This window comes from Hermetia illucens, chromosome 4 (assembly GCF_905115235.1).
Source record: "Hermetia illucens chromosome 4, iHerIll2.2.curated.20191125, whole genome shotgun sequence".
Lineage (NCBI taxonomy): Eukaryota > Metazoa > Arthropoda > Insecta > Diptera > Stratiomyidae > Hermetia > Hermetia illucens.
The window spans coordinates 100,736,571-100,751,160 of NC_051852.1; the positions used below are offsets into that span (position 1 = coordinate 100,736,571).

The following is a 14,590-nucleotide window of genomic DNA, read 5'->3' on the forward strand; positions in this document are numbered from 1 at the left end:
ATGAAAAAGAAGGCTGACTTCTTCCATTGAGGAGAAAATGAATGGATTATCATTGCCTTGTGGTGAAGCTGCAGCGGATGTTAAGACCATTATCACATCCTCCCCCTCAATGCGGTGGACTGTGAATCTGTCCCCAGAGAACATTCGACTTAAAAACGGAGGGAATTGGTCCGGGTGTTTCCTTTTTTGCTCTTGTGTAATACGACAATTGAAATGATGCCATGCCATCAAATTATTAATGAAATGAATAGGATAACGTCTTATAATTTGTTTGATCTAATTTTAGCCGTGTTAGCATGTGTATTTTGTTTTAAAAATAATTTAGCGTTTAAAGTAATGGCTTTTGGTTTTTGAGGCTCGTTAAAATTGACAGTTTAGATTGTCTATAGATAAATATATATATCATCAGTAAAACATCCCTTAAAAATTATCTTTGAAGTGCCTTTATTGAATAGTTTGATTCAAAATTTACCCATCCTAGGACGATAGAGTTGCCGGGTAACTCCTGCAAAATCTTATTACATCTGTACCCCGATCAGTCGGAAATGTCGGATGATCTCCTTGTGTCTTCCAGTCGCATAATGTTAATTACAGAAAGATGAAAAATTTTGCCAAAAGTTATGTACACTAGTGAAAACTGAAAGAGTATCCAGTCCCACTTAATCAGAATTTCCCATTAAGCCTTGCGCATTCCCTTAAAGTAAACTGCGTGTACAAAAAGTGGATCCTGAGCAAAAAAAGCCCATTTGTGACCCAGGGAACGGAAACAATATGTTGTGGCGGCCCCTGCTTTGTCGACGGTTCCATTCCTGGCCTCTTTCCGTCCCCCTTTTCGAATTTCCATGTTAATGATTTGTTTCTGTTTGCATTTGTCTGCATCATTCGACCTTGTTTTATTTTTGAAATTTGATACCCCATATCGAATCCTCTGTATTCCCTCCAGTCGACAAGACAGGAAAAGTGTATAAGCGCACAAGTCGCTCGAGATGTTCTCTTCAATTTGTACACACAGCGGCACACGTGTTCCAAGACGTTGCTGCCTTAAGATGAATTCCAAAAGATGCGGGAGTGTGGACTTCCATACGCTGTGCAGTTCCTAAATCGATAGTCTAAATTTAATCTTTCTGTAGATGGAATTTGTTGGCTGCCTCAACAGTAATTATTGGAAATGAATTATCAATTGAAAAAGGCATGTATGTTAGAAAGTTACAGAAAACTCTTTAATAAAAACGAATTAACCAATGTTGTTTGGGAACCAGGTTCATAGACATACATGAGAGTCTACACTTTTGGATCCAGGCAAACTTCAGGTGCAGAAGCAAATGGGGGAGGACATTCTTTCTATAAATTTATTTTCAATAATTAAAAATTACAAAGTTGTACCCCTTTAGAGTGCTCTTTTTGGATTGAAATACACTTTTCACAGCACCGCTTGCACACCAAAGAGGCCCTTTGAAAGTCGTTTCCCAGAATGTTCTTCAGCTATTCCGTGGATTTTTTAATTACCTTAACATCGTTAAACCTTTTTCTTTTCATGGTCGTTTTCATTTTTGTGCAAGAAAGTTCACTGGGGGCAAATTTGAAGTAAGGAGGCTAAATTGCAAATAAGGAGCGAGACATATATAGGGTTGTTGTCGCGATGCATTTCCGTGCAGTTGTTCTGTTCTGTGCGCTCTTTTCGCACAGCTTCACGGAAATACACCAAAGCTTCACGCTACGTCAACCACACTTATGGCAGGTTCGCAAGTTCGCCGATATGTACTTCAGCTCCATCCAGACCTCCTTGAGAAACTTATACTCCTCCTTTACTGTTCTGTGCCATGTGTTTCCCCGGCTACCAACTTGTCTACAACTCTGCATAGTAGTTGCGTCCTTCCATTACCACCTTCTAACCAACGCATCGTCCAGCAACTCACCCGTAACCCAACACAGCCCTTGATTCGGGATTGTTTCCGGTCACAGTACACCGAGGATACGGCAGATATAAGTTAGGTGTTAACGAAGGGCTAAACTTTTCGAGTAAGAATGGTGGTCATTTTCCATGTCTTGCTCCAATTTGGCAGCACACAGAGAGTACTTGCACAGAACAACTTCTAAACTACAATAACTGAATATTGTTCTGGAGGTATTTGCATTTTTATATTTTGCACAAAACAGCAAAAACGTCTAGTACTGTTAATTAGTCTGATAACATCAAGTTCGGTTCACGATCAGTTTAAACAACGCTATCAGGATAGGCTAATGAATTAGCACGTTCTTCAGTACAGCCATGGTGTTTGAGTAAACACACCATGGCCCGCACGTTTTAGCTAGCATTTTTGCAGTGGCAGGAAGCACACAAATTGTCGCCCTCATGAAGAGTGTTTTTTTTCCTGAATCTTGACGATCATCTCCTTCTTCCACCCACTGGGAGAAATCTCAGATTTCTAGAACGCACAGATATGCAAATAGATTACTAGGTGCAATGAATAGTTCCGCAAGGAAACCAAGCCCGACTGATTTGCCCGCCCGTTGAAGGACTAATCCTTATTCACCTGTTACGGCTACTTGTGATTTCACCAACAATAGATGGAATCGTAATGAAATGATACTTGCACCTTTTAAGCAACTCGTCATTGTGGATGAAAACCCGTATCTCCCAGAACCATCGAAAAATTCGGAACTACTCACAAGCCTCCCGTGATAAACAGGTACACTTCGCTTGATTTGTCACTGTGTCGGAGTTCAAGTGCATCATGTTCGCCCCATTTGTAGCTGTAATAAGAGATTGTAGTTTTCTTGTTCTGCACGCCACTCTTGTGGCGGAAGATGCGGGCGAAATACACAAGCAAAGGTAAACGACCATCAGCCCCCACTTGTTTCGCACATTCAAAAGGCAGCGCCTATATTTACTCATAATCAGATTAAGGTTGACCTCATCGGTTCTCGAACCCCTATTTCCCCATCGCATGTCTGAAGAAGATTTTGCCCCCATTGGTGTTAAGATCGCAGTCACAATGCCATCTTTTGGAAGTATATCCTGAGCTGGTTTCATAGAAAGCATCCGTCTCTACATCTATTGAGATGTTCCTGGATTGGAATCTTGCAGTTAATATTAATAATAATATTTAATACCGATTCACAGCCGATACGCTTAGCATGAATCTGAAACGGTATTCATGTTTACTTGCGGCAAAGTTGCTAAAAAGTGCTTCCAAGTAGGAATGATTTCATTTCGCTTAACCCAACCTGCATTTCTAAAATTCTCGCTGAAGAGCATTCTGAAGATCCTCGATACCGTCGTCGAGATGTGTTCGCACATTCCAGAATCGAGTCATAAACCGTTGACGAAACCAAAAGAGCGTAGCTAAAAGATCGGTCCGATTTCGAGGTAAAGTAGCCGTTTCTGAAAAAAAAATCGAGAATTCTAGGTTACAAGCCCACAAATCTCTATCTCTTTTAGTTACTTTTGCGGCAAGCAGGGAATGGAGAGAGTGGAGTCTAAAACTCTAGACTCACAGGGGCAAGTGAGGGGCATCACGGAAACCATTAATTGTCTCATCTTTAGAAACAAATTTGTTTTAGATAATGCCTTTCCAGCCGAAGAGATCTGTGAGCACGACTTTGACATGGGATTTTTCTTTCCTTTCTCAATGATAGTTGTGTACTTACTTGTAAAAAGGCACATATATATATGTTGCGACGGAAACAAAAGTGTTCATAGTATAAACAAAATATTCTTTTACAATATTTTATAAATGTAGCCTTCCCTTGTCATGTTCCGGGTGGTTTGATTTCGGTTCGAACCCACCAGGCTAGGACTGTGGATTGCCCTGAATGAGGACAGTCTGTTGTGAATGGCCGGCTTTTTTTTGGAACCTTCTAAACTATTCACGACCGACTAAAAAACTCTATTCATTCATCTTCAGAAGATTTTTGCAACAAAGTTCGTGTAAACATTTCCCTCAACCACTCACAAAATTTGATGCAAACGCGTTGCTCTTCTGTCTCTTCCATGACGAACAAAGTCTCGAAACCGGTAGGCTGGAAAAGTTTATTTACTAAAACAGTTATTACTCACCTTTAGAATCTCTTATAAATTATCTGCGAAAATAGTTGGGTTTGGGAGAGATGCTTCTGTTGGGGAGGAGGCCGAACAAATCGTTCAATTAAATGTTCGGGTATCTAATACACCAACTTTTTTCTGTAATTTAGGCAAGTAATAGAGGTAAAAATTTACGAAAAATAAAGGCCCTATGGTATTACTCCTGTAAGGAACTATTAGATATCCACCGCACCATGAAACACAAACTACTTAGTGGTAGGACTAATACTACCACTGTAAGATATAACCGCTCACAGTAGGGTAGTATTTGACCAACTAGTATCACTATGCCCGCTTCATCGAGAATATTGGAATACGAAAAATGTCAACGAGCCCAAAAAAAATCTTTCCAAATTTGCGTCCGAATAGCTGAGTCATTAGAAGAGTGCTCCCGTACGGAAGGCCGCAGTTCAAATCCCAGTGCTTGCAGTGGAATTCGTAATTTGACGGATACCAGTCGACTCAGCCGTGAATGAGGATCTGAGTTAAATGCGGGTAATAATGTCGGGCGAGCCCAATGGTGACCACCTTGTTTCCTACAGGGTACTGTAATCCTGTAGTGTACCGTTACGGTTTTGAATGAAGTGAAGTAAGTGGGATTCAATTGGATTGTTGCGCAACCGATTATTGTAAATTTGCGTTATCACTACATTCGGATACTAAATAAGTCAGACGCGGCTCCATATTGCTGATCACTTACCAAACTGAAATATTCTTGAGCAAATGAAGTCAAAACCTCCGTCCCAATAATGTTGCAGTTAGTTTATTGATGAATTGCGCAGTCAAACTACTTACCATTCATTTATTCCGGTCACCAGGCAAGGAGGGTCCCTCCTTCTAAATGAATCTTTACTCTTTGCCCAAGTCTTTAAGAAGGACGTTTTTGGTAAAGAATGGGAAAGTTTTTCCAAAATTTTGAAATCTGTTATCCTCAAAATTACATATAATATTTAACAAAATAGCATACCACCAAATAACGTCTACTAGTGTACTCCTCGAATTAAACATGCGCGTAAATATTCTTGCTGCATAACTGCTTGAAATGTTTCAAACTCTAATAGCTTCATCGATCTTCCTGATCAAAAAGAGAATCCCATTTCTTCTTTCAAATCACCATCCAGCGAATCAAGCCATCGATGTTTCAGCCGATCGTTTGGTCGCTTACTATTGACTTAGATGTTTAGACCAATCTGGGCGACTGAATTCTCGTTAGTGCGAATTAGATGACCATACCATTGAAGACTTCTCTTTCGCAATTTTTCCGCGATCGGTGGAACGCCATATCGATCGCGGATATTCAAGGCGCATTACGCCATTGATCCAATACAGCATTATCGTTTCCACTGCCGTGAGACGCCGTTCATTGCTTTTTATATTCGGCCAACCCGACGGCAAATTTTGAATTTGAGACGTCAATTAGAAAGAACGCCAGTGGCTGATAACATTGATCCGAGATATTTCAACCGCAAACTTTTGGGTAGGTCACTGCCACGAAACCTGTCTCCAAGAGAGATCAGATAGGATTTAGCATAATGAAGGAACCCCAACTATACTTCATTTATCTCTTTCCCTGATCTCAGCATTTTTTTTTTGTTTTACTGAGTATAATACAAAGTACGTTGCCTTAAACTTGTGAATAAATGTAACGTCAAATTTCGCTATGACAACGCCAGTCCTCACACGGCTGCACTCATTCAGACAAAAATTCCGAAGTTTGGCTGACAGCAGTTGGCTCTTTGAACTTGTTTAACTTGGTTCGTTCCTTTGACAATCATTTGAATGGAAAATGATGCTTTTTCTTTCTTCTTCCCGACTTACGGATGTGTTTAAATTCAAGACATCTAAATTGTGAAAAAGAAGAATTTTGTTGCTCACAGGCTCTATATGTAAAAGACACGAAAAAAATGAATATTACATACAAATTGGAAATAATTTCTTTTTAAAGTACTATTCTGACTTTTAAAAGGCAATAACCGAAAAAACTTATGCACACACCCAATACTACAGCTGCTTGACCGAATCTGCTTGTCTACTATGTCTACTATGTCCACTGGGCTCTGGCTAACAACTAGAAGATTAAAGTCGACTGGTCTTGGAGATTAACAAAGGCAAATGAGAATATTTTTGCTTTAGCTAGATTGATTTTCCTCTGATCTGCATCATGGTTGCAAGAATCTTTTGTAACTCCGCGTATCAACCCGTTACTTCCCCTTTATGAACCGGCTGTTGGTTCATCCGTATCCCCTATTATATGTGGATAACGATATGCAAATTCTATCACTCAATTTTAATCAAGAATAATGTGAGTACCTGACCTTAACTTTCTTCAACATAATTCGACTGTTCCTTTACGAAAGTCCCATTGCATACAAAGAAACAATCAGAAAAAGTAGTTGGGTCTGAATGTGTTATTATCAATAAATTTATTCCTAAAGTTGTATCTAATCTTGTACTTTTCAACCCCGAGTGCCCGATTCACAAAGCAGTGCGACTCATTCCTCTAGTCCACCAGTAACACATTATATCATTTTAAAGCGAAAATAACACATGCGTACACATGTTGCATGCTCTCATAACCATAGAATGGAATCGAATCCCTCCATTTTCTCCGGCAACCTTTAATAGGAGGAAGCGAGATAATCTCCATCAAAGATATCAGATTACACCCCAGTGGATGAGTGCTGCTCGGAGTTCGAAAAGTACTTGGCACTTTTGTGTTCTCGATTCGCTCGTCGAGTGTGTTGGTTGGCTGTTCAGTCGCAGCCTGCTTTTCATCTCTATTAGGTGTAGACACTGAAGGACTTTGAAATGGAGAGAGCATTTTTAGATTCGATTATATCTACCTTAAATCTGTTATTGTTACGTCCTGTCTACGGGAAGTACTGTTGATTATGTTGCCAGTGTAGATAATTATCGGTATGGATAAATAGGAATTGCACTGCATTGTAATTTGTCAGAATGAACAAAAAACTAACGAGAGGAAATACGGAAATTCTATAAATGATCAAAAGACCGCAGCTTAATTTTACGATATTTGTAATTTTGTTGAGGATTGAACATGTTTTTGTATGATCAGAAAGATTACGCCCAAAATTAGTTTCCGATTCGATTTCAAAAGGATGGGAGGTCTGTTGTCACTATAATCTAACCCACAAGAACAGATAGACGGGGAGCTGGCTACATGACAATCTACATGACTTGTTGCTCGAACAATTTTATACGAAAATGATTGAATAGTTGTCGAAGCAACATCATCATCAAAGGCGCAACAACCGGAATCCGGTCTAGCCCTGCCTTAGTAAGGAACTCCAGACATCCCGGTTTTGCGTCGAGGTCCACAAATTCAATATCCCTAAAAGCTGTCTAGCGTCTTGACCTACTCCATCCCTCCATCTCAGACAGAGTCTGCCTCGTCTCCTTTTTCTACCATATATATTGCCCTTATAAACTTCCCGAACTGGATCATCCTCATCCATACGGATTTCATTAACAACCAGACAGTCGTGGTATCGCTCATAGATTTCGTCGCTATGTAGGCTACGGAATCGTCCATTCTCACGTAGGGGGTCAAAAATTCTTCGGAGGATTTTTCTCTCGAACGCGGCCAAGAGTTCACAATTGTTCTTGCTAAGAACCCAGGTTTCCGGGGAATACATAAGAACTGGCAAGATCATAGTCCTGTGCAGTAAGAGCTTTGACCCTATAGTGAGACGTTTCGAGCGGAACAGTTTTTGTAAGCTGAAATAGGCTCTGTTGGCAGCCACCAACCGTGCGCGGATTTCATCGATGTAGCTCTTATCGGTTGGGCCTTTCGACCCTAAATAGGAGAAATTTTCAACGGTCTCAAAGTTGTAGATTCCTATCTGTATTTTTCGTTTAACCAGTGCAATTCGATGTTGTTGGTTCTTTGGTTTTTCGCGCTGACGTTGCCACCATGTACTTCATCTTGCCTTTATTAATGTGCAGCCCAAGATCTCGCGCCGCCTTCTCGATCTGTATAAAGCTAGACTGTACATCTCTGGTTGTTCTTCCGATAACGTCAATATCGCCAGCATAGGCCAGTAGTTGGATGGACTTCAAGAGAATGGTGCCTCTCGCATTTACATCTGCATCGCGAATCACTTTCTCGAGGACCAGGTTAAAGAGGACGCATGATAGCGTATCCCCTTGTCTTAGGCCGTTGTTGATGTTGAATGGTCTCGAGAGTGATCCCGCTGCTTTTATCTGGCCTCGCACATTGGTCAGGGTCAGCCTAGTCAGTCTTATAAATTTTTTCGGGATATCGAATTCTCTCATAGCCGTGTACAGTTTTACCCTGGCTATATTGTCATAGGCGGCTTTAAAGTCAATGAAAAAATGGTGCAACTGATGTCCATATTCATCACTTGCCGTAAAGAGGAAATCTGATTTGTTACTAATTTGAATGGAGTGAAGCCTCTTTGGTATGGACCAATGATGTTCTGGGCATATGGGGCTATTCGGCCTAGCATGATAGAGGAGAATATCTTACAGATGGTACTCAACAACCTGATACCTGTATAATTGTTTCACTGCGTGATATCTCCCTTTTTATATATGGGGCAGATAAGGCAACGTTGCCAGTCGTCAGGCATTGATTCGCTGTCTCACACCTTGAGCATAAGTTGATGAGTTGCTGAACCAACAACCAGACACTTAAAAGACCTATTGAAAGACTAAGTTGTGGGCGGGCTTTATATGTATACGTGAAGGATTAAAATACAAATTGTTAAAGTACTTTGCAAGTTTTACGTGTCTTTTGCAAATCTAGGCCCCCTGACAGCATTTTGATAATATTTACGGGTCTTTGCTGGGACTCTGATCGGGATTCGCGTTGAAATTCAAATACAATCGAAAACACAAAATTGTGGAATGAAAATCGAAGAATAGGTGAAAAAATGAACGCCGCGTCCCAGCGTTAGGAGGTGAGTATCTCACGACCGGGATAAAACAATCGACATGAGGGTACCCCACGACAATGAGCATCTCACGACCGAGATATAGCGATCGACATGAGGGTACCTCGCCACGAATTCCATTTTCCCACAGTACACCTTTCTTTAATTTCGTCATCATTTTTGTAATAATTTCACTTAATTCGACTGACTAAACACTAGTGGGTTTTTAGGGCTGCGACGCACGATACTCTGTAATTGAGCTTCGCTACATCTAGATTTTCTCTAAACGTAAACAAATTCCAGCTTCCTTATAATCAATCAATCTTTATTAGTAACCAAATGCGCATTTCAGCAGCCACTTCCTGTCTTCTTCAGCAGAATGAACCCAGAAATACTCCTTACCTAAATATATACTGAATTTTTTAATCTAATTTTCTTAATTACTACACCTTTATTCTACCCTAACTAACTATCCGTCTATGGAACCAATGGAAGATGAGAGTACCAATACCAACATCTATATTCAAACAGTGCTCTTTTTTCATAAAGAAGCTCTCGTAATTGTCCAATTTATTGTGTTTCACCTCTTTGATCAGCGTTACCCCCTCCATTTTATCACCTTGTTCGACGATATGTCGCGTTCATCGTATTCATTATTCAAAAAATTCTTAAAAATTGTTCAAGGTATGACTAATATAATGTCAAAGTTTGAATGATTTCTGCTTAATTGAACTCACTGAAAAAAATCACCCAAAAATAACGTGAAAATAAGCCTTCTTCTGTAGTTTACCCTGAAATTACATAAAGCCAAATATCAAATGGCGAGACTCAGTATAGATGTCAAGTCCTTGAAAAAGCGTGTACATTGTAGCATTGGCATGTGGCTATGTTTGGTGAAAACATTAATTTGCGTCCCTCTTTTGCACGTATTGGGGATGCTTCTTCCCATTGACTGTATGCATAGGATTCACAGTTCAAAATATTTGTATTAATAAGTCTGCCCGTGTCTGACATATAGACAGACAGACACAAAAGCGATTTTAATATGGTCCTGTTTTTCACTCCGCCAAAGACGGTCCCAAACTCTGTACGGACGGAAGAAACAGTACCGGAACAAAAATTCAACCCTGGAGGATTCTGTTTCGGACTTAAAATTCTTCCGAGATTTTACCTCAATGTAGTATATTATATGACATTTTGCGCCGTCATATGGCCAGCCTGCTTAGAGCACTGCAGATAAATTTCCTGTTGGCACTGTCAAAAGCTCTTCGAAACCGATGAAAAACAAATCGAGCGATTATCCAAACTCCGCACACTGTTCTGTTATGATTTAAAAGGTGTTAACGGGGTCATCCCGTGTGAAGGACGTTTTTTCGCTCTTTTTGGTAATCCATTTGTAAGAACTGAATAAAGATACAAATTTTCACCATATATCTATCAATATCTTGAGCATACATAACCATTTTCCCCCTCCCATTATTGAAGTACGCGGCAACTTTTCCACTTATCTAAAAAGAAGTATTTTTCGGGTGCCACGCTAAAATTTAATTATTAAAAAATATTAAGTCGTGGAAAGCTCAATCAATTTCATTGGATAGATTTTGAGCTATGCTGCAGTTTCGGGAAAAACGCATTTAAAAATTAAAATGTGATTACTATGGCAAAAATAAAATTCTATCTGACCATTAAACAACTGTAGTTGATCGTTAAATCTTAAAAGCCTTCATTCGGACATGGCTCGGTAAATGCGCATTACGGCGATCGACGTAAACCTGATATATGACACCTCGCCTGTTCAACACTATAATTTCCGAATGACTCAGAATATCCAAAAGTCGCTTTGCCCAAATAAATAGCAGAAAAAAAATCGATTTTTCGAACCCAACACACGGGATGACCCCTTTAATGTGGTCGTTATAGGCGGATCTAAAATGGAAACTAACCTGAAGCTTTCGAGGTATTCCTTGAGGCGTGCCAAGATAATTTCAACAAATATTATTACAACCAATTGTCCACTCAAGACGGGTGCGTTTTCTCGCAATCTTAAGGATCGTCTTTTTCTCCCTCTTGCTGGGAAAGCTTTTAGATAAAAGGCCGACTCTTTTGCTGCATTTGAGCGCGTTGATGACCAAGATAATTTCGCTCCTGAAGAAGCAATACATGCTTTTACGATGACTTGCGATATCATCCACAATTCACCCGATATACAATCCAGAATCATAGTGAAGCACTCCTTCCGACTATCCAGCTGCTCATAATTCAGGATGATAAATCTACCTATGAAATCTAAGACAAGACCATCGAAAGACTTACGAACACCTGCTAGCTTTTCATTATTCGGTGTACGGTCTGGAAACCATATTTGCGGCCGACATAATGGGGGAATTTCTTTTGTCATGACGTACGCCGTGGTGCACTTTTTCAGAGTAAGAAAGCTTCAGCGGGTTACGATCACTCCTCATCCTAAAGCCTCACTTCGAACGTTTTACGAGCCTATTATATTCACGCTGTGAATTCCACAAGTTCAATTATGTCGTCGTCTGGTTGATTTCCTGGGTCTTTGCAATATAATTACTGAAGTTTATATTGACTTCATCAGCCGTTTCTCTATTGTATTATTCTCTAATCAGATAAAGCTTACTTAATTTCCTTTTTTCTTTTTTCAGCAATGGCGGATCGGATAAACAACATTTAGACTCATCAAGTGATTCGGAAATGGACGCACCAAACTCAATACTTCACCATGCAGCAGCACAGCAACAAAGTCAACAGCAACAAACTCATCCCCATCATCATCACCCCCATCACCAATCACCTGTGAATCACACCAGCCATCATACAACAACACATCATCACAGTTTGCACACAGCCAACAGTGGCAGCACAACAGGTTCGGATAGCGCGCAATTACAATCCCATCACCCATCTTCGCAGCATTCTAGCAACAATTTAGGCGCCATTAGCAATTTAAATGCCTCCCTGGTGGGAGTGACGGCCGGCGCAGGTGGTGGATCCCTCAATCCAGGTGGTGGCCTGTCGATACAAAATAAGCCGGGAGTAGGACAAATGCCACCCTTATCGGCAGCCGTGGCCTATTCACATTTGCATAGTGTCATGGGATCAATGCCCCTGTACGACATGGGAGACTATCAGCACTTATGATTTTAAATTTATTTTTATTTTGTACCTTACGACTTGCTTTCACCCTTGTACGTTCAAAACTGTAAATTTCTTTTTTAGGATGTTTTAAAACAAGCATTTTGGCAATAAACGAAAATCAGCATATGTTTAGAATCGAGCGGAGGGATCTTGTCTGGAAAGTGTGAAGTTTATGGATCGAATGAGCCGTCATTCATCTATACAGAAAGATAGCACAGAATATAGCGAAAGATACTTTAGAGTGGAAATACAATAGTTGAACTATCTATGGTACTTGATGATTTAGATCTTTAGTTCGTACATTGAGCCCATGATTATGTCCTTTTGACTATTCAAGGATAAACTTTACACTTTCCCGCTGATGAGCGTGTCCGTTAGTTAATTAGTTGTATTAAGTTATTTAATTTAAATGTAAATATTTTTGAAAATATACATTTAGGTATCGTAAAAAAGAAATAGTTGATAGCGAACCAGTGATTAAGCCACATGAATTTCAATGTTAAAATCAAAAGAGTGTAGTGATCCAAGTTTCTTAGAAAATAGAAAAGTTTCAAAATCGTTTGCACTTCGCCAGAATAAACTCGAATGATCAAAACACAATAGAACTTAGACATTAGAAGGAAACCCGGCAAAATTACATCGAATTGAACTTCTCTTAGGACTGTCTCTGCACTGAAAATAAACACGAACAATAAGGAACAAATGCAAATTTAAATGTAGCGAAACAAATTATATTTCCACTTGTACTACGAATGCAATCTATTAATTGCAGGAATTCAATTCTGTACTTTACAGTCTACAGTTAGATTTGCAATATTATATCAGCGTTTATTGAATAGAAGAAAAAATAAAAAGAAATAAAAAGGCTTGCAATGTAAAGAAATATGTCTTTTGAGTTTGGCTATCGAGAGTCAACGCGTGTTTCCAGCAAGTAGTAGTTGCTTTCAGCTTCGAGACATGTACCAAAGGAAGAACAATCGTAAGTCATCGATAATAAATAGATAATCGATTTCAGTGGCAGGATACTGGGTAAGTTAAGCGTAAATTTCTCACTATTTGAGAAAGTTTTTCTTAATCAGGCGACGGCAATGCAGAAGATATGACGAAGTCCACAACATCATTACAAAGTCGGTAGCAGATGACCGCAAACGCTTACGCGAAGAACTAATAAAACGATTTTGTACCAGTCAGAGCCTTGGTGGCACCGCAGTTCCACCATTTGCTCTTCACTCGATTACGGCAACATTAGATGGCTTGACACTACAAACTGCAGTCGGATCAGCCGGTAAGATGCACGTCACGTCACTTTTTCGACGCCAAACATCGCAGAAGCAACGGCCATCCTCGTGTCCAATAGCTGACGAGAGAGGAGACATGCATCTTGCCAACAATCCTAGCATATGCTGTGCAGTGTCTATGCAAATACAGCATCCTCGAAGGTAGTAGATATGAATACTAACATAGTGAATATATGAAATAATACACGCTACGTGCTGGTATGTAGCTTAGTGTGAGCTTAATACAGCTAGTTTAATAGCTAGCTATAGCAAACGCTCAATTAAAACAGTTTTCAAAAATTGCTCGCCCGGGCGGAACTGCAAGAATCATGTGCCATTAAATTAGTATCATATAGTCACAACGTTAGCACAACACAAAACCGGCGAATATTGACAAAAAAGAATTAGACATTAACACGTCCATCAAACAGTTCTTGGGCTGCATCTTTGCACGTGAGGCCTAAAAAACAATGTTTGAAGACAATAGGGAAGTGATAGTGCACTGAACAGCCACACCTGCATCGACAAGTAACCAGTCGGCGCAAGATTTTGCCCCAGGATTCTGCAGGAAAACGGAAAAATATATTGTTGCCATTCTTCCCTAAATAGGCGATAGCGGGTCAATCATAACAATGCGCCATCGTTGTCAATTCGCTGAAGTGTACTGCAACTCTCACCAGGTCTTTCGGAGAAGCCCACATACCTTCTTCTTCGCTGTTCTACGTTGTGTTTCTTGGGCCACCCACTGATCGCGCAATTTGGAATAGTTGATTCCATAATCTGGCGTAACCTGTAATGGAGTTGTCAGCTTTTCTTAAAGGCCCATCCACTACCACTTCCGCTTTCTAATCAAGACGCTCCCCGACGCAGCTCTTCGTTGAAGATTGTGTCAAAACACAGCGGTGACACCTATTCCATGTGCTGCTCCCATCTAAAAACGCAGAACAACCTCAATTTGCTGACCAAACAATGAAAGTAGATCTAAGAATGTAAATGCGTCAATCACCATTTCGGTCTCCCCAGAAGAAACTAGATAGACGAATTGATGCCTCCGATGTTCTCTCCATTAACCCAGATAGGAAGTACGATGACCCGTCAGAGCAAAAACTGAAAACCCTAATTTTGTTAGTATTTATGTTCAGTTCGAAGCTGCT

General features: G+C 40.1%; 1 protein-coding gene across 1 annotated transcript in view; it reads left to right on the plus strand.

Moving 5' to 3' along the window:
* LOC119655644 (protein sine oculis) overlaps positions 1-13,031 on the plus strand; it is a 115,870-nt gene extending 102,839 nt beyond the window's left edge. Inside the window, 1 exon segment of the mRNA XM_038061623.1 lies at positions 11,667-13,031. Within this exon segment, the coding sequence (XP_037917551.1) occupies positions 11,667-12,162 (496 nt within the window). The 3' untranslated portion in view covers positions 12,163-13,031.
* Positions 13,032-14,590: the final 1,559 nt, after the last annotated feature.